The 24,224-nt window shown below is 35.4% G+C and overlaps 1 protein-coding gene across 5 annotated transcripts in view; it reads right to left on the bottom strand.

The window, feature by feature from the left end:
• LOC106875833 (TBC1 domain family member 13) overlaps positions 1-24,224 on the bottom strand; it is a 95,061-nt gene that overhangs the window by 50,271 nt on the left and 20,566 nt on the right. For all 5 annotated transcript variants that reach the window (XM_014924119.3, XM_089360418.1, XM_089360397.1 and 2 more), the window contains exons 3-11: positions 22,656-22,696; positions 13,856-13,917; positions 11,229-11,319; positions 10,207-10,289; positions 9,416-9,575; positions 8,029-8,160; positions 7,844-7,910; positions 6,295-6,393; positions 6,061-6,204 (exon numbers count right to left, since the gene is read on the bottom strand). In XM_014924119.3, the coding sequence (XP_014779605.1) occupies positions 6,061-6,204; positions 6,295-6,393; positions 7,844-7,910; positions 8,029-8,160; positions 9,416-9,575; positions 10,207-10,289; positions 11,229-11,319; positions 13,856-13,917; positions 22,656-22,696 (879 nt within the window). The remainder of the gene's footprint in view (positions 1-6,060; positions 6,205-6,294; positions 6,394-7,843; positions 7,911-8,028; positions 8,161-9,415; positions 9,576-10,206; positions 10,290-11,228; positions 11,320-13,855; positions 13,918-22,655; positions 22,697-24,224) is intronic.

Genomic DNA, 24,224 nt, shown 5'->3' with positions numbered 1-24,224 from the left:
GACTGGGACTGTTAAGCTGGAGAGCTGTACCAGGCTCCAGTCTGATTTGACTGCAGCCTGGGACAGATGGACGGATAGACGGACAGACAGACAGGTGTGTGTCTGTGTATATGTTTGTCCCCTACCACCATTTGACAACTATTGTGTTGGTGTGTTTACACCCATGTGACTTAGAGGTTTGGCAAAAGAGACCGATAAATAAGTACCAGGCTTAGAAATATAACTTCTGGGGTTGGTCAACTAAAATTCTTCAAGGCGGTGCACTAGCATGAATGCAGTCTAATAACTGGAGCAATTGAAAGATAAAAGACATGATGAAAATGAAATTATATTTAATAGCAAATTAGGTCAGGTTTTATACACAACTTCATGAGAAAAAAAACAAAACTACAGACAGCAAACCTTTTGTACTGTTTTACTTTTCATCTATTTTACATCTTCATCATCATCGTTTAATGTCCGCTTTCCATGCTAGCATGGGTTGGACGATTTGACTGAGGACTGGCGAACCAGATGGCTACACCAGGCTCCAATCTGATTTGGCAGAGTTTCTAAAGTTGGATGCCCTTTCTAACGCCAACCACTCTGAGAGTGTAATGGGTGCTTTTATGTGCCACCAGCACGAAGGCCAGTCAGGCGGTACTGGCAATGGCCACGCTCAAAATGGTGCATTTTATGTGCTACCCGCACAAGATCCAGTCCAGCGGCACTGGCAACGATCTCGCTCAAAAGTCCTTACACATACCACAGGCACAAGTACCAGAAAGGCGACGCTGGGCACAGGTGCCATCACGATTTTGCTTTCGCTTGCCCCAACAGGTCTTCGCACGCCGAGTTTCGTGTCCAATGAAGGAGACGACGTTGGCATGGGTGCCAGTCGTCGAATTTAGTTCAATTTCGATTTCACTTGCCTCAACAGGTCTTCGCAAGCAGAGTTTAGTGTCCAATGAAGGAAAGGTACGCATTACAATAAGAAAATAATGAGAAACTTAATCCATCACTTTAATAAATTCATACATAAAGTCCAGAAAGAATTCTTTAGAGCTTCATCTGTTGCATTCTTATTTACTATTTTGATAACAGTTTAAAGAACATGAGACACAGACACAGAATTAACTTATTCCATATTAACTTCGTCATTTCACTATTTCATTCTCTTCAATTCCAGTGTATCCAGAAGCACTTGATGTCATTTTAAAGTTTTTCCTTTTTTAATTATAATTTCATGTTATTGACATTTGCATTAGCATGCCCCATCAAGAAAATTATATTTACAATCTTAAAAATCTTATTCCCCCACATCATTAAAATTTTTTTAATGTGTGAATGACTTCAGTGAAATTTATTAAATTGATTTCTTTTTCTAAATTATCTAACATGCTGATAAAAGTATCTAACACTTTTAGATTTCTAACAGGTTTCTGTTTTCAAAAGTATCAGGCAATTTTCCCCATCTTTCCCTTTTCATCTATGCAAAACAAGGTATAGTCTGAAAAACAACAACTATGTTCTTTATATCACATTCAAATCATTTCATTCCAATAATACCTGTTATTTTTTGATACAATATTTCATAGCATCAATATTTCTTTTCAAATACAAGTGACAAATACAATGTTATGGCTCTGTAATCTCTCATTTGTGACTAAACATTTTAGTATTTATCTCTTTATATCCGTTTTTACATTTTGTTAAAATCATTGATACCATGGCTGCTTATCAAATTATCTTCCCACTTTTGGTTGAAAGGATTTTTCTTTCTTTTCCTTCCAACAGACTGATTATTTTCAAAAATCTTCTAGAAATTTATTGCATGTTATTATTGCCATGCTGTGACAAGTGAAAATAAAGAGATGATTACAGAGAATTTCACACACACACACACACACACGCAAACACACAAACACAACATAGAAATCTGTCTGTGAAAACCTAAGTAGCCACTCTCAAACAGAAAATAATACATAAAGTATGTAAAGTAAAAGTTTTTTTTTCTTCTTTTTTTTTCTGATTTCATAAAATCAAAATTTACAGAATAATCATGTTGTTTTATTATATTTTTCAGAATGTTGAGTTAGAACAAAGCAAAGACAAAATGTGAATAAAGATGATTAAAATGGTAACTGAATCAAAGAAAAGAAAAAAAAAAATCAGACAGACATGAGCATGAGAGGAAAGCAAAGCAATAAAACAATTCACAGACAGTGTTGACAGATTTACATCCTTTGATGAAATGATTGAAGAACATGTCTATATATATATATATATATATATATATATATATATATATATATACATACATACATATATGCATATATTTTGAGGAAGTCAATTGTTATGACTGGTCAGAGAGTGACCATTGGTTTCACACCTATGGAGCGCTTAGCTGTATAGGTGACTCATCAGATGCAAATGGTTGTAGGCACGAAACCTCTCTACTTCATCCTAGAAATATATTGCTGCTCTAATGTTTTACAGCGTGCTTCTTTTTCAGATATATGAACTACTGATAATATATGTACAAATATATATATATATATATATATATATATATATATATATCAGCGAAGGTGTATCACTTAGTAGTGAAAGTGTTTCACTCATGATTGCAAGATCATATTTTCAATTCCAAGACTAAGTATTATGTTGTGTCTTTTAGCAAAATACTCCATTTCATGTTGTGCACCTGTACAGGTAATGTCAAACTGATGGTGGGAGTGAGCTAGTGTGTAGCATAAACATTTGATCACTATAATCAAATCATCTGCGTGGTTGTTCAGCAAGAAATTGCAGATGGGGGATCCATGATATATAAGTTTAGAAATATATACAATTTGTACAACCATGGCATTTGTCTGTCTTGAAAGACAATCATAGCAATGTTGAAGTGCTCTCACTTTGTACAAAAACATTAAGTTATATTTCTCTACCACAAGTCTAAACACATAGCATAATGTTCTTAAAGTCCACAAACAGATGAGAGGGATAGTGGACACATTTAATGCTGGCTTAGATACAAAAGCTCACAGAAAAATGAAGATTTATAGCTTCCCATCTTAAAAGCTTTGTACTGGAGTTCCAGTTAGAGTTTGTTCCCTTAGTGATTACTCACGGAAAGATTGCATGCACACACACACAGAGCATACATGACATGATTGAAACACATTAGTAATTTGAACTTTCAATTATACAAAATATAGACAACGAAGAAGAAATCTCTATGTAATTGCTTCACATACTATAAATAGCAGCAAACTTTTCTGAAGAAAGGAATGGTACACTGGATAATGATTTACAAATATGAGTTAGTGCCCAAGAGACACAGAGAGTTTAATCTAGTAGCTCTATCGAATTGTCTGGCAGTAACACTACTGTGTATTAAGTTGAGGTTCAACATGTGCCAAGACTTAGTATACAAGGACAAGGTGATGGTGTTAAAGGCAACAGAATCATTTTTCATCCAGGTCACAGAACACCATAACAGATACTACAAGATATTCTATCTGATGCTATGACATCTTTGCTAATTCAGCATCTTATCTGAATATCCAATTTCTTTTTATTTTACTTGTTTCAGTCATTGGACAGCAGCTATCCTGGGATACTGCCTTTAAGGGTTTTTATAGTCAACCAAATGGACCCAGTACTTATTTTTCTAAGTCTGAATTGCTAAGTTATGGGGACGTAAACAGTGGGAGGAGGATAGAAACACACACACAATGGGCTTCCACACAGTTTCCATTAACCAAATTCATTCACAAGGTATTGAGTGGCCTAAGGTTATAGTAGGGAACATTTGCCCAATGTGCTAAAGAGAATAAGCCCAAGATCACATGGTTGTTAAGTAAGCTCTTTAACCATACAGCCATGCTTGCACATATAAACAATCTCACATTATAAAAATCTAAGCAGAAATATATTTATCAAGGTATATTTGTAATATAATTTATATGTTTACTATTCCCACACGCTCATAGGCATTGTAAACGTAGAGACTCATATGAATGCATACACATACATACACACATTTAAGCCTGTACGTATGTATATACATATAAAAAGGCATAAATATTTTGCCCAATGAAAGATAATTGAAATAATCCAAACATTATCTCTAGATTTAGCATTGTTTGTAGACTGACAGTACCAATTTGTATGTATGAGGTAACAACATTACAATTTAAAAAAATGAAAGTAATGAATATTTCTACATCATACTGTTCAATTTTTAAGGTGAAATATATCCAAGAGATAAAAGTAAATAAAATGAACCAACAAGACACTCACTGTGAGGTCACTTGATTTGTTAGAAAAGACAGTCAAATTTCCCACAAATTATACTCAACTATCTTAAAAAGCAGTAGCAACTTTCATCCTAAGTCTGCACAGTCAGGACTAACTTGAAGCTAAACAAACAACAGCATTAAGTATAAACAATTTCTTACTGCTAATGTTAGTCAAACATGAATGATAGTTTGCTATCATTAATGCTATTCCTGTATAATAAAACAATGAGCTTATTGTATATAGTGGTAAGGTGCATTCCAACTGCCCAGTATTCAGACGTAGTTTGAGAGAGATATGACTGTTATTTCTAGCATATCGAATGACCACATAGAATGAAGTGATAACTTAATGTACTCCTATCTTCCAAAAATACATGAGCCAAGCCAATTAGTTCCAACCATAAATCAGAATCTGATTCTGGATTTATTTTACTCAGAATTTAACCATACACCACAACATAAGACTACATTAGGTTATAGAAATAAATCATATTTAGATCAGATGTCACTTCAGGTGCACATGAAAGGCAGATAGGCAGAATGTACATACAATTCTGAATACTAAATGAATAATTAAAAATTTTACTAGCTGTAAATTTGTTGCATTATTAATTCGCAAACATTACTGATTGCACATAACACATTAGTGGAACTGGTATACAAAAATGGAAGCCCATTGTGCATATGTGTGTTTGCTTATTTAAAAGTAATGAGGTTCACAGTGTCTGTTTGCATTCCCCTTGCTCCACTGCTCATTTTGTGCCTTCGAAGCTGTGTGGTATAAGAGATCCCTTACTTGAAAAACAAGTAAGAGTTAGCAACAGGAAGGGCATCCAACTGTAAAGCAATACCCCAATAACATATACGCTCATGCTAGCTTTGAAAAATTGAACATAAAAATTATGTACATAGCTGTAGAGACCATACCAAAACAGACATCAGAGCTCAGTGTAGTACTCAAGCTTGTTAGTTCATGCCAAACTATCCAATCTATGCAAGCATGAAAAAAGGGACATGAAAGAATGATGATTATATGTTATTATATAGATAGATAGATAGATAGATAGATAGATATAAATATAGGCGTGGCTGTGTGGTAAGAAGCTTGCTTCCGAACCACATGGTTCTAGGTTTAGTCCCATTGCATGGCACCTCAGGCAAGTGTCTTCTACCATAGCCTCCGGCTGACCAAAGCCTTGTGAGTGGGTTTGGTAGATGGAAACTTAAAGAAGCCTTTCGTGTGTGTGTGTGTATCTATGTGCGCGCGTGTGTGTGTGCATGTCTTTGTGTCTATGTTTGTCCTCCCATCATCACTTGACAACTGGTATTAGTCTGTTTATATCCCCATAACGTAGCAGTTTAGTAAGATCAACCGATAGAATAAGCAGTAAGCTTAAAAAATAAGTTCTGGGGTCAATTTGTTCAACTAAAAACCTTCAAGACAGTGCTCCAGCATGGCCGCAGTCAAATGACTGAAACAAGCAAAAGAATTAAAAAATACACACATCCACACACGCACATAGCAATCATCATCATATAACATCAGTTTTCATACTGGCATGGTTTAACATGGTTTAACTTGGCTGGTTTAACAGGTCTTGACAAGCCCCAAGTCCATGTCAAGCTCCATTGTCAGCAATGGCATAATTTTTTTAAAGTAGGATGCTCTTCCTAGAAACCACGCCAAAGCTGTGTATGTATTTGTGTGATTGTACACATGTGTGAGTGTGTATGTGAGTATAAGTGAAGTAAAATTGGATCAAAAATTGCTTACCTGGTAGAGGAAACTCTTGAGATAATAGCAAGGTGAGGTATCGAAAAGCATAGTACTGAGGTTTTAATTCTTGTTCTTCTAGCTTCCGAGCACAAGCAGGGTCCTTCTCTTTTAACATCTGCATAAGCTGTTTCATCATGCTTCCTGAAACAAAGATAAATAAACCTCATATTGCATTGTACTAAATTATATTGATTCGTTCTTAGGATAAGACAAGTTTAATTACATACTAACCAATTCCAAAATCAGAATCATCCATTGTTTTGTTAAAGTTATCTCGGATTTCTGACATCAGATTAGTAAAACAGAAAAAAGAATCAGCCTCTGCAAATTCTGAAAAAACAAAAACATGGATATATATAAGAAATTCAAATGATCAAGAAATACTATTTTGAAATATTACATAATAATATAACATATGTAATACTTAATTCAATACTTTCTTTTTTAAATATTTGTATGAAGAATTTCAGAGAAGTTAATCTAACAGTCTAATTTAGAAGGAGTAGGATAATCTCTAACAAAAAACAGGGCCTGAAAATCAGCTGAAAATGTCTTGAAATTGAATCATGATCAGGATTGTCATTTAACATTGGTTACCCAAGCTGGCATGAGTTGGACAGTTTGACAGGAGCTCCAGTTGTCTGTTTTGGCATGGTTTCTATGGCTGGGGCCCTTCCTAATGCCAACCATTTTACAAAGTATAACACTGGCACGAGTGCTTTTTACGTGACACCAGCATGGGTGCTTCTTATGTGATATTGGCATTGGCACTTTTATACAGCACCAGCTCCAGCAGGATTGCCAAATAACTTACAAGGTGAAGACATCTTGGTTGAGAGAGGGAATAGAACCAACGGAAGTGGCTGTGTGCCAGGCAAGAGGACAGAGTATGATAGGGGGACAGGAATAGTCATCGTATAATAGAGGAGATATTTGGCCACCTATTCATCATCATCACTGTTTTAACATCCACTTTTCCATGTTGACATGGGTCAGATAGAATTTGTTGAGGCAGTGTTTCACAGCCGGATGCCTTTCCTATTGCCAACCTTTACCTGTTTCCAAGTAAGATAATATTTCCCTAAGACCAGACATTTTCACAAAAGATTAGAAAAGACACCACTTGCATGAAGGTAAAACTTGTTTACACATCATGTCAAGACAAGGACACAGTAACAAATACACAGACACACAATGAGCTTCTTTCTGTTTCTGCCAACCAAATTCACTCACAAGGTTTTGATTGGCTCAGGGCTATCAGAAGATATTTACCGAAGTTACCATGCAATGGGACTGAACCTTAAACCATGCAGTTGGGAAGCAAACCTCTAACCACAAAGCCATGCCTGAACATTTTAAGCAATTATATTTTTGACTACCAAGGAATGAAATATCTTAACTAGGGAGAGAATGAAACTTATATCTGGAAAGTAATGTGTTAATAACAGGAAAATAAAAGATTACTAAAACACAACGTACAAAATGGTGCATATGTAGGTAATGCATATAATGACTATACAAGGGGGTGCTGAAAAGTTCCTGGCTTGAAGGGTGTTGTGAAAGGCCTGGCTGGAGGCCCAACCTACCGAGTTCTTTCACAGGGCTTAGAAAACTGAAGGACTGCTGCAATAAGTGTGTGAATGAGAGGGGAATATGTTGAATAAAATCGTAATTAACTGATCCTTTTGTACTCTCTTTTACCCAAAGCCAGGAGCTATTAGCATCCCCTTGAATATGTATGCATACATATACTGATTACATAACTGACAAAAATACTAACCCCTGCACTTTAAATCAGGATCATTCACAAATGTGTAATAGATAGGGCCAAGGATTTCATTCATTCCCTGAAAAAAAAAATCAGTTGTGTCAATATAAATCACATAAAAAGAAACAATAGTTGTAAAGAACAAATAGAAGTCTGCAAAAATCAGGAACTTAAGGATAGAAATAGCAGTAACTAACTTGTATATATCCTAATCCAGGATTGAGTTTAGCATAAATGAAGAGAATACGTTCTACAACTTCCCAATGGGCTTCTTTTCCTTCTGATAAGACAGAATATTCTTCCTGGGATTTCTTCCGACTAGACATCATCTGTAAGAGGACATTACTCAATGACAATTCACTCATATAAAGTCTTGATAGAAGCAAAATATTTGTAACTGCAATTCAGGGTAATTCAAAAAGAATGGTACAAAAGAGAAAACATACATGTGCGTGTTGTAATGAATCTATTGCAAACATAACAGATGTAATATTGAAAGGTTAACTCTTCAAGTTTCTACTGACTGTCACAGATGTTCAATGTGGACACGTTTTGTCATACAGCAGACATCTTCATAATAGTCTAGTTCTTGCCACACCTGTGCCAGCATAGCCTGATCAACTGAGTCAACTGTGTCACTTATCCGCTGCTTTAGCTCCTGTAGGAGGCGCAATGGCCCAGTGGTTAGGGCAGCGGACTCGCGGTCATAGGATCGCAGCTTTGATTCCCAGACCGGGCGTTGTGAGTGTTTATTGAGCGAAAACACCTAAAGCTCCACGAGGCTCTGGCAGGGGATGGTGGCAAACCCTGCTGTACTCTTTCACCACAACTTTCTCTCACTCTTACTTCCTGTTTCTGTTGTGTCTGTAATTCAAAGGGCCAACCTTGTCACACTGTGTCATGCTGAATATCCCTGAGAACTACGTTAAAGGTACACGTGTCTGTGGAGTGCTCAGCCACTTGCACATTAATTTCACGAGTAGGCTGTTCCGTTGATCGATCAACTGGAACACTCGTCGTCATAAGCGACGGAGTGCCAACAGCTCCTGTAATCGTGTGAAAGTGGGAGAATGAACACTCTGTCTTTCAGATAACCTCAAAGGAAAAGGCACAAAATGTTAGGTCAGGGACTGGAGGTGGTGAGGGGAACATCAATGGCAAATCAACTCGGCATGGCCAACCCAGCATTTTGGAAGATGCTGGTTGAGGTAATTGCATATGTGACTACACAAATGTGGCAGGACCCCATCTTGCTGCCTAATGAAGTCGGATACCTCTTCTTTCAACTGGGGCAACAACCAAACGGACAGCATGCCGCAGTAGGTGCACTCTGTAATGGTGGTCCATTCATTTTGAATTATCCTGTATATTAATGACAATATTAAATACCTGTTATGTGGTATGGCCAGTATAAGTGAAATGTTTACAGAAGATGTGGGAATTCTCATGGGAATTCTTCAACTTTTGTTAACCAAGGGTATTTTTTTACTTAATATTTATACACTATCATTTATAGCTTTATCTTCAAGTTCTACTGGTAAATATAAATAAAGTATATTTCCAAATAGATACTACACAACTTACATTTGTGATGCCTAACCAGTTACGAGAAACAGTTTCTGACTGTAACACACATTGTTCAACCCGTTTCCGTAGAGTTTCTACTTTGGTTTTGGCATTAACCATTTCCTCACATGGAAAGTCTGTTGGTTTTTGGAAAAAAAACAAGTCAGGACATAAACGTCTGCAAAAATAAAAAAATATATATAAAGATACATGAATAACTGATTCTATGAAAGGAAAATGACATGGAAATATTTTTCAAGAAAGGTCAGGATGCCTTAATTTTAATAGATTTAAGGCAAATAATAATTATGTGAACTTAAAGGAATATGCACATTAAGTTTTAAAAACTATAATTGATCTCATATAATTTTACATAAAAAATTTCATGTAGTACTAGTTGAGATTTATTCACAGAAAAGCATTTAATATTATAATGTGTTGGAAGACTGACTAGCAAAATATAAGGAAATATTTGCTTGTGAGTTCCTTATTTCTTTCAAGAACCACAAGAGAAATACATAACAAGGAAAAGATGTTAAGGGAGGTAACTCTTAGAAAGTACTATTTTACCGCAATATCTTTCTCTTTTACATAGCTGAAGGATAGAAAACAACCGAGTTTTAAATTACGTGTGTTAGCTTAAGTACCAGAAGTCAAAATAATAATAATAATAATAATAATAATAATAATAATAATAAAGTTAACTATCAAGTTGTATGTTGAACCTGAACAGATTAAGGTTTTCATTTCTTCTTTCAGTTAACACAAAGTGAAAAATAAATCTTTTTATCAGCAAACAAAATATTCACCTGCAATCTTTATCGATTTGTACTAACATCTCATTGTCTTTGAAATAAGCACCCCATTCACTGTCGGGATTAGGATTGAGTGGCTAAAGGGAAAGAAAAAGGGAAAATATTACATCAGTTCTACAACAAGTAAACTATTAAAGTCTGGAGGAATAAATAGAAAAACATTAACCCCCAACAGAATTTAGGTTTTGAAGTAAAAATATATTCATTATGACTGGTACCAAATTCACTGGAAATAAAATAATTCCAAGCTACAAAAAGCCCTGTACTTTGGCCATAGAGCATAGTTCCATGACAAAACTGTGTGTGTGTGTGTAAAACAGATGAATAGAATTCCATAACATAACTATTTATAAAACAAACTTTATTGATATATGAGTAATTGATAGCTGCCAACTTGCATCATTATGTAAATGAGTTCTGCTACTTCATAATATCTACATTCTAATAAGTAGGTGGTTATTACTTTTTTTCAGTAGTTAGACAGAGGTCACAAAAAAAAAAAACCCCAGAAAACTAGTCAGCTTGATCTTCATTTCAAGTTCTAAGAGGTTATGTAGTTTCATAAGACTTAATTTAGTACCTCACCTCCCCCAACATAGCTACAGTCTAATGACTGAAACAAGTAAAAGATAAAATGGACACCAGAAATATAAATAAAATATGAGTTGTTAGTTTTAACCCTTTAGCATTTAAACCAACTATATCTGTCCAAAATATTTTTTTTATGTTCAAACCAGTCAGATCCAGCTTTTAACACCCACCCTACAATGTCATTGTAAAAATAAAGTCACACCATCAAAATCTCAAAGCTAGGTAATAATGCAGGATTCATTCAAAACAATATGAATATACATGCATTACATTTGAAAGAGCAATTTGAAAGCTAAAGGGTTACAAACTGTTCAACTAATACAGATTAATTTTTACTGCTTAAACACCAGTAACCTCTTTGAACTAATGATGTTATTCACAATATAATTTAGCCTAAGAGAAGTATGCTTTAATATGTAACTTACATGATCTTCCATAGTAACATCAGCCTTCTTTTCATTTATATTTGAACCTGGTTTCACAATCATTTCCTGTACAAACTGATTGTATAGTGCCCTACAAAGAAAGGAAACTATTATTAACCATGGAAAATCTACAAAGACAAAATTGTCATCAAGAGTGTATAGTCATCCAGACTATCGACCTCATCTTTCAAGTGTAGGCGGTGCTCCAGCATGGCAGCATTCAAATGACTGAAACATAAATAAAAGAATATTTACACACACACACATAAACACACAGATCTATCATTGATTGTCACTGGATATCTTCTCTGGATTGGGGGTCACATTAACGAAAATGCATTGTAGCTATAAGTATTGTAAATTACAAGAGTTATAATCTTAATAACAACGCATCAGCTCAACATTCAGACAGTTAGTATATGATGTAAGTTAGCCAACATTTATTATGATTAAGAAAACTCATTGTCATCACCATTTTATGACCACTTTCCATGTTGGCATGAGTTGGACAGGTCATTACTACTCTCCTAAATGGACTTGAAGAAACATCTTGCTTATAAACGTTATTTTTATCATGGTTTCTATAACTGGATACACTTCTTAATAGCAATCATTTTACAGAGTGTACTAGGTGCATTTTTTTATGGCACCAGTACTAGGGAAGCTGTCAGATCATTGACAAGATGAAAAAAGACCATTCAATACCTGTTTAACAGAGTGCAGTGGATGCATTTTATCATAGTGCCAGCACTAGAGAGGATAGGAGTGACATTGTGATAGATATGAAGGGGATAGGAGTAAGGGTGAATCATGGGTGTCCATCTCAAAGATCCAATGGGAGTAGTGAAGCTAGAGTGCATAGGTGCATGTGTAGCTGATGAAGTTCTTTATGCATGTGCTACAAGATTGGTGAGAGAAAAGAAAAAGAGATGAACGTGAGAGAGAAGGAAGTATGAAGTATAGGTGATAGGTAGATATGGTGGCATTTTTTAATTACATATAGTAAACTACATATACTCTCTTTACTCTTTTACTTGTTTCAGTCATTTGACTGCAGCCATGCTGGAGCACTGCCTTTAGTTGAGCAGATCAACCCCGGGACTTATTCTTTGTAAGCAAAGTACTTATTCTATCGGTCTCTTTTGCCGAACTGTGAGGGGAAGTAAACACACCGGCATTGGTTGTCAAGCAATAGGGGGACAAACACAGACACACAAATATACACACACACATACATACATATATACGATGGGCTTCTTTCAGTTTCCATCTACCAAATCCACTCACAAGGCTTTGGCCGGCCCGAGGCTATAGTAGAAGACACCAAGATATATATATATATATATATATATTCATCTACTCTTTTACTGGTTTCAGCCAGAGGCTGGGGCCATGCTGGAGCACTGCCTTTCAGTGTTTTGGGGGTCTTTTTTGTGCTTCCTGCCATGAAGTGAGCTCATCTGAGACTTCAGATAAATATTTGTCCAGGTGCTTTTTGAATGCTTCCACATCTACACCTTGCAGATCTCTTAGGTTCCTTGGCAGGATGTTAAACAATTGTGGTCCCCTGAAACCCAAGCTGTCGCAATACTGGGTCCTTATCTGAAATGAAGACGATGGTATCTTATGTATTATGTAGTGCCATCCAGTATGTGGTTGATATAGCTTTTAATTCCAAAGTTGGAAGCTGGACCTTCTATATGTACATCACTACATACTTTTCTTGCCTTGCGCTTCAGTTCTTGTAGTCCCTCCCAGAAGTTGTTTCACCGAGTCAATCTTCTTTTGTGAAGTGGTGCTTGATTGCCTCAAGTTCCACCACCAATTTGACGCTCTGTGACGACCACAATTGGGAACAGTAATCCAGACTGAGGACAGATGTCCTCTATAGGAGGTATTTCTGGTTCTGAATGATCTAAGGATATAGATATATAGCTGATAATTCACTCCATTGCTACTTAGAATTTCTTGCCATGTGCAGTGTTTCAGAGACACGATGATGAATCACTTTATCACCTGACAGATAAAATGCAATGAGAATGAGAGTAAATCGCTGAACAGATAAGCAAACCACATTTCTACCCTGTTTGTATACCCATTCGCGCGTGTGTGAATAAGGAAGATGTTGGTAATTGTTAGAGCACTGATTAGAATGCCTTGTATTAATATTGTTCTTGCATTGTGCTTTGAGTTACAATCAATCATCTTTGCATTTCGACAATACCACTACTCAACAGATTCTAACACCTCAGTGATCTTTAGTAATAGTAATAACTGATTCATCATTTTTGATAGGAAAGGAGTTCAGTCGAGTTCACATCGTACCTGACGGATACTTATTTTATCTGAGTACCTGACGGGTACTTATTTTATCGACACAGTACCTAACAGGTACTTATTTTATCGACACAGAAAGAATGAAAGTTGACCTCAACGGGATTTGATCCCAAAATGTAAAGAGTCGTAATAAATACCACAAAGCAATTTTTTTCCGACGTTTTAATGATTCTGTCAATGATTTCTAACAAAGGTGCGTATTTCCATGAATTTTGACAGAGGAGCACAACAGATAAAAATCAACCGTAGGAGTGTCACAAGGGAGGCAACCTTTATAAAAGCTAACTTACCTTTGTTTGTCTTCCCACATTTGCCAGTCTTTCTTCTTCAAAGGGAGGTAATTCAGCAGCAGCTAATAAAAATAATTTTAAAAAAATTATATAATCGCAATAAACTTGATCAAATCTATAACATAACTTCCAGGATGGGTCGCAACCCTCCTCCTCTTTACGTATTTATTCATTTATGTATGCGCGCGCGTCTACGCGTGTGTGAACACGTATTTCTGATAAGCTAACACTTTCGAAAACAATACAGTTCTTTTATAAGACATAAGTTTATTACAAAATGGAAAGAAAATGTACCTTCATTCTTTACGAATGAATATTTGATTTTCTCTGTTAAATTTTAATAAAATGCTTTCTTCACAAAAAATTCAATGAATCTATCAACCTATCAACTTTTTACTTTAATCGTTCATTCAATACACAAGTAACCTAGAAAATTCTGATCATGTCCATTTCAGTTTCCTCCATTCAAACATTTCTGAAATTAGTTGGTTGATTATTTCTTTACAGCCATTTGAAAATTCATTATCACAAAGTGGAGAGAAAGGATTTTCAGACACTGGGCCTCACTGAGGAGATGACAAGGGACCCAGACTTATGGTGATATGCTGTACTTGAGAAGACACGTCAAGCTAAGTAAAATTGTGGCCATTCATACATAAAAGCATGTTCTTTGCAGGTGCCAAAGCCATGTAAAATGGACTTATGCTGGTGCCATATAAAATGCACTCATGTTGGTGCTCCGTAAACACATCCACATCACTGGCACATAAAAAACAGCCAGCACACTCTGTAAAGTGGTTGCCATTAGGAAGGATTTCTAGCTGCAGAAACCACATCAAAAAGATAATTGGAGCCTGGACAGCTCTCCAGCTAGACAACTCCTGTCAAACCGTCCAACCCATGCTAGCATGGAAAATGGATGTTAAACGACAATGATGAGGAAGTTTGTTTTGAATGAAATATAATAATAATGAACTTACTTTATACAGTGCTCAGGTGCACTACAACACATCACAAAAGGTAGCCATAAGTGCATGTACAGTACATAGAATAATGCACAGAAAGTGACCAGTGAATGGGTCGTTAGAGAAAAAGGGTGGGGTGAACATCAGGTGTACTGTTGGTGAATTTCGAGAGGCATGGAAATTTTGAAGGATGGAGTGTCCCAACAGCTAACAACTGATGTGGGTAGTCTATTCCATGCTTCAGCAATTCTGATTGAAAAATGTTTCTGAAAGTCATGGGTGCTGTGTTATTTTTGGTTTTGCAAGCATGTCCATGGGTGCTAGACATAAGGAATTCAAAAATGCGCCCAAGGTTGTTGTTGGAAAAATGGCGGATAATCTTGTGGATTTCTGCCAAGTCAGTTGCTAGACATTGGAGTTTTGACTATTTAGCATTTAATCTGGCCATATCAGGCCAAAATATTCTACCTGTTTTTGGTTCAAACTGACCAAATCTGGCCTCTCACACTTACCCTACAATGTCATTTCAAAAGCAAGTAATCACATCATTGAAATTTCAAAACTGAGATAATGCATGATTGATTTAAAACAATATGAATAAATAAGCATTGCATTTGATAGAGAAATATGATAGCTAAAAGGTTAATGTGTCCATGCCAAGTGAGACAAGATATTCAGAGTATGGTAGATGCCTGGTGGTAGGTATTTGTCTGGTTGCAAGTTTCTGAACAGTTTCCAGGAGATTGATATACTGAACCAGAAAGGAGTTCCAAACTGGTGATGCAAACTGTGGATGTACGATAGCCATATACAGCAAATAGATAGCTTTATTGTAGAAGTGTAGTTTGTTCAATGTAAATTACTGTTGACAATAATGCCCAGGTCACATTCATTAGCAGACTTTTTAAGAGTGGTGTTGTAGAGGGAGTGTAAATTCACAAAGTCATGCAAATGAGACATGAGCAGCATTCTATCACATTTTATTCTGATTTCTCACCCAGACACCCCTCTCTCATCCTCTCTCCTTATGCAGATGAGTGTCTGTATGTACAAGGGGGTGCTGAAAAGTTCCTGGCTTTAGGCAAAAGAAAATACAGGAGAGATCAGTTAATTATGATTTTATTCAACATATTTCCCTCTCAGATTTACACACTTATTGCAGCGGCCCTTCAGATTTTCTAAGCCCTGGATGGTTGGGCCTCTAACCAGGCCTTTTGCGATATCTTTAAAGCCAGGAATTTTTCAACACCTCCTTATATGTATGTATGAAAGAAAATAATGAATTTCTCTTAAGAAAGCTTATTTGTTTCCTTCTGTTAAATTTTAATAAGTGACTTTCTTTGAAATGCTATCAATGTGTTCACCAAGAAGATTTCACAGGCATCTAATTTTGAAAATGTTAAATTCTCTAAAAATACTGGATACACAGCCATAGGTTGATTGTCAAAATTTCCTGTCTGTGGTTTGTTGTATACAGAAATAAACTATAAATAACTGGTGTCATGCACCAATTATTTATACATCAAAACTAGGTTAAGTATGACAAATTGTTAGGACTGTGATATATATATATTAAGCATGAATGATTACTGTACTATTCAGGCCCGAATCTTATAGTAGGCTACATTTAAATTCTGTGTTTGCTAAATGTGTGTGTGTGTGTGTGTGTGTGTGTGTGAGAGAGTGAGAGTGAGAGAGAGAGAGAGAGAGAGAGAGATAAAGAGAGTACAGTACCATTTGTGGGATCCATGGCTTTTATTTCTAGTAGGTTGCGTGACCACTTAGAGGCCTGCTTCATTGGATTCTTTTATTTTTACTCTTTTACTTGTTTCAGTCATTAGACTGTGGCCATGCTGGTGCACCACCTTGAAGGGTACAGTCAAACAAATTGACCCCAGCAGAACTTATTTTTAAGCCTGGTACTTATTCTATTAGTACTGTTAAGTTTTAGGGCAGTAAACAATCTCACAATGGTTGTCAAGCAGTGATGGGAAGAGCAACACAAACACACACAGACAGATACTGATATATGTATCCGACTGGCTTCTTTCAGTTTCCTTCTACCATGTCCACTCATAAGGCTTTGGACAGCCTGGGGTTATAATATAAGACACTTGCCCAAGGTCCCACACAGTGGGACGGAACCCAAAAGCAAGTTTCATACCACACAGGCATGCCTGTGCCTGCAGAGAATGCATAAAAGAAAATTGTGTATCTAAGACCATTTTACTTTTAGGAATTAATGTGGCAAAACCTGCCTGAAGCTAATTTAACAGGGGTTGTATGAAATCTTTCAAGGTTTTATAAACTAGGATGTTTTGATATACAAGGCACTATCATTTTTACCCTCATTTCCAACATTTAAATATGTAGCTATGTAATACAAATGATTGCAATGTACATATAGTACAGGACATGAATAGGACAGTATAGTATATAGACAGGACATACATAATGCAGGTATCTTACAAATAATAAAATGCAACGTGTTTCATGTTGGTCATGCTGGCAGTGGGAAACTAAACAAACACAGTGAAAGTGAACGACAGTAAGAGAAACTGAATGTAGGTGAGCTGTACTGACGAGTTTTGCTCTAAAGTAGCTGGTATTTGTTATCAAAACAAAACTGCAAATATCTTATATAAATTATATTCAATTTATCAATTTCATACACACACAAAATTAGATATGAAATTTTTTTCAAAATATTATCACTCATGTAAGCTACTTACCACATAACCACTCCTGCGCCTTATATATATATGTATAAACATATATATATATATATATATATATATATATATATATATATATATATATATATATATATATATATATATATAAAATTAATAAATGTTACATCATCATTTAACGCTAGCGGACGTTAAACGATGATGATGATGATGTAACATAAATTTTATATATATATATATATATGAGACAAGTGTACGTACGCCACTATATATATATATATATACATATATATATATATATACATATATATATATATATAAATAAATAAATAATACAGAATGGGACAAGAACGCAAAACATCAAGACAGGTGATACAAGAAAGGGACAAAACATTCAGATAGACGATACAAAGAAATCGTAGACAGGTCATTCGGAGTTTTCTCTCTTCAGTCGAGATCCAGATTATCTTTGCAATTTTGGCTGGTTATTCAATCTGGCCAGCCCCAAGGGAAAACTAAGCTAAGAGCATTAGATTCCTTGGAAGAAAGCAGTGAATGTATATAAAAACAAGGACGGAAAAAAAAACGAACATGTGTACCCTTAATGTAGTTCTCGAGGAGATTCAGCGTGACACACAGTGTGACAAGGCTGGCCTTTTGAAATACAGGTACAGCAGAAACAGGAAGAAAGAGTGAGAGAAAGTTGTGGTGAAAGAATACAGCAGATTCACCACCATCTTCTGCCGGAGCCTTGTGGAGCTTTAGGTGTTTTTGCTCAATAAACACTCACAATGCCTGGTCTGGGAATTGAAACTGCAATCCTACAAATGCGAGTCCGCTGCCCTAACCACTGGACCATTGCGCCTCCACACATACACACACATATATATATGAGTAACAAAGAGGAACAGATGACAATTTATTACGGCTGTTTCAAATGATTTCATTAATTGATTAATGAGAATATTACATCATTGCAAAGAAACCGTTTACGGCCAGTTAAAAGAGGCATTAGAAACGGCCATAATAAATTGACGCCTGTACGTCTTTGTTACTCATATTTTATTTACCTATCCTTTATATTTTTAGTATAAAGTACATGTTTGAACAGCTAAGTGCAGAATTCTTCAGAGGGAACTTATTATCTGCATACACACAAGAATATCATGTGGTCAGCACTTGTGCACCAAATTGGATATTCACTTAATATTGTTGAGTATGCATGTTACTCAGACCTAACAAGGTGCCTCAATTTAAGTACTTAATTCAACTGAATCTTAATTGTGTGTGTATATATATATATATAACAGTGTGAGAGAGAGAGAGAGAGAGAGAGAGAAATATATATAAATGTCCCATACACATAACACATAAAAACATAAAATGTAATGGTATATCTTTTTTCTACCTCCGATGAGATTCAACTTTATAATGATTTAATTATTTTAATTAAAATTTTTAAAGCCTGAATCGAAACAGCTGTCTATTTTTGTAATTAATAAATATAATTATTAATTGATTTATCTCTATTTTCTTATTTTTCTTTATATGTATATGTATGTGTGTGTGTGCATGTATATATATTCTTTCTTTTGTGCTTGTCTATTTTTCATGCTTGCACTTAATAAATAACACTAACATTTCTTTTTCCTAGTAAAAGGTAGTATATTATGTATGCGTCAACAAATGGGAAGTTGTTTACTTCAGGATGTGTATTTCATTACTGAAATTTGTATCAACATGCTGAAGTAAACAACTTCCCATTTATGAGTTCAATAAAGACAACAATGCAACGGAAAATGCAAGGAATATTAATGCAGTATACGGGGATTGGACAATAAGCATAAGCCAGTGTCAAAGGTAGTTCCAGAAATTACAGCTTAGAAGATGAGCCTCATCCTGGAAGATCTGCAGAGCTCAATGAGGATGTCCTGCAAACCCTGGTGGCACACAATCTTATAATAACTGTTGAGGAACTAGCAGAGAAACTTTGATTAGGTCAAGCAAACATTCATCAACACCTGTAAAAAAACAACCATCTTTGGTTTCAAGACGAAAGGTGTTCTTCCATCAGGATAATGCTTGGCCACATACTGCGAGGATGACATTCCAAAAGCTGGAGCAGTTTGAATGGGAAACGATGGCCCACCCACCATATTTGCCAGACATTGCCCCATCTTATTATCATTTATTCCACAATCTTCAAAGTCATTTGGACAGAAAAAATATGAATTCTGTAGAAGAGGTCAGAACAGTACTGGGGGAATATTTTTCATAATGGACAAGTGAAAATGGAGAGTATATTTTAGATTAAAAAAGAACTTTGTTTCTCTTAATTTTGAAAAATAAAGGAAGTGTAAAAAAACTACATTATCTATGGAATGACACAATGCATGTGTGTATGTCTCTCTCTCTCTATATATATATCCACATACACGTATATATATTTATATATATACATACACATACACGTATGTATATTTATATATATACACACACATATACATTTGTGTGTACATGAAAATATATATATATATATATATATATATATATATATATATATGTATGTATATATAAATGTCTCTTTGCCTTGATATTAGGCAGCAGCTGTAAGTGAGCATCACTGTCATGCAAGAGATGTTCTTTGTTTTCACGCACTTGAAAACATGTCTGGACATGGTGAAATATTACTTTATTTGGAAATAGGTGAGGGTTGGCAACAGGAAGAGTATCCAGCTATACAAAATCTGTTTGATCTATCAGAGCATAGAAAACTAGATTTTTCATATGTGTGTGTGTGTTAAATAAAATGAGACAACAAAGCCAAAGCGGTGTGAAATTTCTACAGCATTTATAAAGAGAAAGGTAGTCTTACAGCTGTTTCAGGGACATAAAAGATATCCCATCATCAGAGACGATATGAGACAGTTAAATAAGGGAATAATATAGACCAATATAGAAGTTATTATGTTAGAAGGAAGAAAAATGGTATTGGTCAAAAGGATTAGGGAAAGAAAGAAGAAAGAAAGTGGAAGAGACATATATTCCTTCCTTGCATTCTTATCTCTTCCTTCTATACTTCCTCCTATTCCTTTTATCTACTGATAGCTCTCCTCTCCCCACCCCCTCACAATATCTTGACCACCATCTAGCACTCTTTTTTCCTTTTCTCTTCCTCTTTCTTTCCTCCCTTAATCCTTTTGACCAATACTATTTTTCTTTCTTCTAACATACTTATCTATTCTCTTTCCTCTATCTACTTCCTCCTACCAGTATATTCCCAAAATTTCATTTACACTACAAGATCCCTTTGAATAAACAGCACATAGAATTAACATCTGCACACTATCCATTTACAATAACAAAATATGAACTCCTATCGGAATTTACATACCATGGACAAGAAGCCTCTTTACCCATTCTACACAGCACATTCCTTGGATAATGGAACATCCAACACACATTTTTATTATCATATTTCCCTTTATACTTCCTATATCTCTCCCTTTCCAAAATAACCTCTTATATTGAACTATATTATTTCCTTCTATTTAACTCTAATATCATCTCTGATGATGGCATATTTTTTATATCCCTGAAACAGCTGTAAGACTACCTTTCTCTTTATAAATGTCCTAGAAATTTCGCACTGCCTTGGCTTTGTTGTTTTATCTTATTTAACATATACACGCTCACACAGGATCCACATTAGACTCCTCACTCATGATATTATCGAACTGCCTTTTTGGTCTTCTGGATATCAAAGCCTCTCATATATATATATATGCTCAGATCCTTGTTACTTGCAAGTATACTCTAGGAATACACCATCTCTTTTCTGCTCTCTCTCTCCTCTTGTTTTTCCTCTGATTAGGCAACCAAGTATCTCCTTTACATCAGCACACTTGTTTCTGAACTCTTTCTTGAACCTCCCTCTCTTTCTTTCTCACTGGGTAACCATGTACCTCCTCTATAGCAAGACACCTATTTCTGCCTCTCTATTTCTCAGTTACACTCTAATTTTTCATCATTTCATAGTGGATCACCTCCTCTAATTCCCCCTCTGTTGTGGCAAGACACCTACTTCTGTCTCTCTGTCACACTCCAACCTTTCATCCTCTGACACAAGTTCCCTCCTCAAATGCTCCTACCACTCTCATAATTCCTTGTCTTGCAAGTTATTTGGTTACCCTGCCAGTGCTGGTGTCACGTTAAAAGCATCCAGTCCACACTGTAACATGGTTGGTGTTTGGAAGGGCATCCAGCTGTAAAAATCATTCCAAAACTAACCTTACCAGTGCTAGTGCCATGTAAAAAGCACTGAGTCCACTCTGCAGAGTGGTTGGTGTTAGGAAGGGCATCCAGCTGTAAAATCCCTGCCAAAACAGAGACAGTAGCCTAGGGTAATTTTTTTTTTTACCTAGCTGGCTCCTGTCAACCCTCCAACCCATGCATGCATGGAAGATGGACATTAAACGATGATGATGATATATATATTATGTGGATGATAATATTTTCAACCTAGACATTACGACTATGATTGTTGAAGTGCTTCAATTCTGTGTATGTACATATATTTACTCGATTGTAGACATTTATCAATGGTCTCTCTTTTGATGCATCATTTTCTATCATTAATAAAACCACTAGCACTTTTGACAACATGAGTATACTAGTAATAATATAATACATAGACATGTGTAGTAAATAGATAGTACTATAGAGTACGTGGATACTACAGTAGAAGGATAATTTTATACTTTTATGGTAATACAATATAGTAGATGGGTACTATAACAAATACTATATAATATAGTACATGGATAATACAGTATGAGGTCAAGTGGAGCACAACAATAAGTTATAAGCATCCTTGTGTAACCATATATTATCACTATGCAAAGTGGTTAGAATATGAAAAAGAATCTAATCATCATAAGAGATTTATTTTCATCCTATACATAATGACATGAAGCATTTTTGTAATTCATACAGAAATTAGAAAGATCTGAATTACTTTATTAATATTTGTACTTGGGAATGATGCTAAACATGGTCCACCAGAACATAGATATTAAATTAAATGATGATGATGCATTACTACATTAACATAGAGATAATAATGAAGTTCACAGCACTTACCTTCCAGCATATAGATCTGTAACCTGATTCACAAGGACAACCTAAGACAAAAAAAATTATTTAATTAGTGAAAATACTTAGCAAAAAACATAAATTATCATTCTTATCAATGATTAAATGTCTGAGATGAGTAACTGTTAACATAAAACATATTTTTTTTTTAACTAATAACCAAATCTTCAGAGATGAAGCACTTATTATTTACATCCACACTACAATTCAAATGGTTTGATTTCCACTTATTCTTGGTTGTCTTATTCCTAGATATATATACATTACTCTAAATTTTTTATTACTTTTTCCATTCCTATAAGGATTGACAGAACATTAATACACTATATGACTAGAAGCTTTCTCTTTTGCCATCTCTTACCTGTATTTTTTTAAAGTATGGTGTCTTTATTTCATTAGTCATGACATCTGGAGTCATCATCAGGTCAAAACCCTTGTCTGTCCACCTGTTGGCAATCTGAGCTAAGACTTGTGTCTCTAACACACAAGACTCCTTGAGGAGATGTTTCTCTGAGACAAGATATTTCAGCTATGTCATTCCACATTGCATACACATTATAAATGTTATAAGACTGATATTTTAATCTAAAGTGTTTCAAGTCTTTATATTAATTCATATGAAAAGAACCAATGAAATTGTAGAGCTATGGCCATATGCTGTTTACATAACACTGCTACAACCCAAACAGGTCACACAAGAGAAACAGAAATAAATACTCACTCACATACATGCATGTGAGAGAGAGAGAGAGAGAGAGAGAGAGAGGGAGAGAGAGAGAGAGAGAGAGAGAGAGAGAGAGGTTTCTTGACCAATCTTACTCACAAAACCTGAGACTATAATACAAAACACTTGGTCAAGGTGTCATGCAGTGGAAGCCATGAAGCCATTTGGTTGTAATGTGAACTTCATTACCACTTGCATTCTAATTTATAAATAAAAATTCCTAGTTCAAATCCAGTCCTATGTTGTGTAAGTGAGTGTGTGTATGTATATCCTCATTATCATCACTTAATGTCCACTTACCATACTGGCATGGGTTAGAGAGTTTTACTGGAAGGCTGCACCAGGTTCTAGTCTGATTTGGCATGGTTTCTATGGCTGGATGCCCTTCCTAATGCAAACCACTCAGAGAGTGTAATGGGTGTGTTTTACGTGCCATCAACACAGGCGCCATTTACATAACACTGGCAACTGTCATGACTACTTTCACTTTCACTTTGGCTTGACAAAGTCTTCTCAAGCACAGAATATTACCAAAGGTCTCGGTCAGTTGTCATTGCCTTCATGAGGCCTGACATTTGAAGATCATGCTACAGGCAACTGCCACACTTATGATTTCATATATATATATATATATATATATACACACACATACACACACCAGAATAATTGTAATCACTAGAAATGAGATCAATAGTGAAAAAAATTATAATTGTAATTTTCATCATTGTTTTAATATCTACAGTTTTCAGGTAAGCATATGTTGAATAGGTGAGCAAGCAATGCAGTATCCTTCCATATCACTTGATCTTGTGTTATTTATAAGCCCATGTATT

This window comes from Octopus bimaculoides, chromosome 1, assembly GCF_046866305.1.
Source record: "Octopus bimaculoides isolate indiv1 chromosome 1, ASM4686630v1, whole genome shotgun sequence".
Lineage (NCBI taxonomy): Eukaryota > Metazoa > Mollusca > Cephalopoda > Octopoda > Octopodidae > Octopus > Octopus bimaculoides.
The sequence above is the reverse complement of the archived record's forward strand: the minus strand, read 5'-3'. Positions and strand labels throughout refer to the sequence as shown.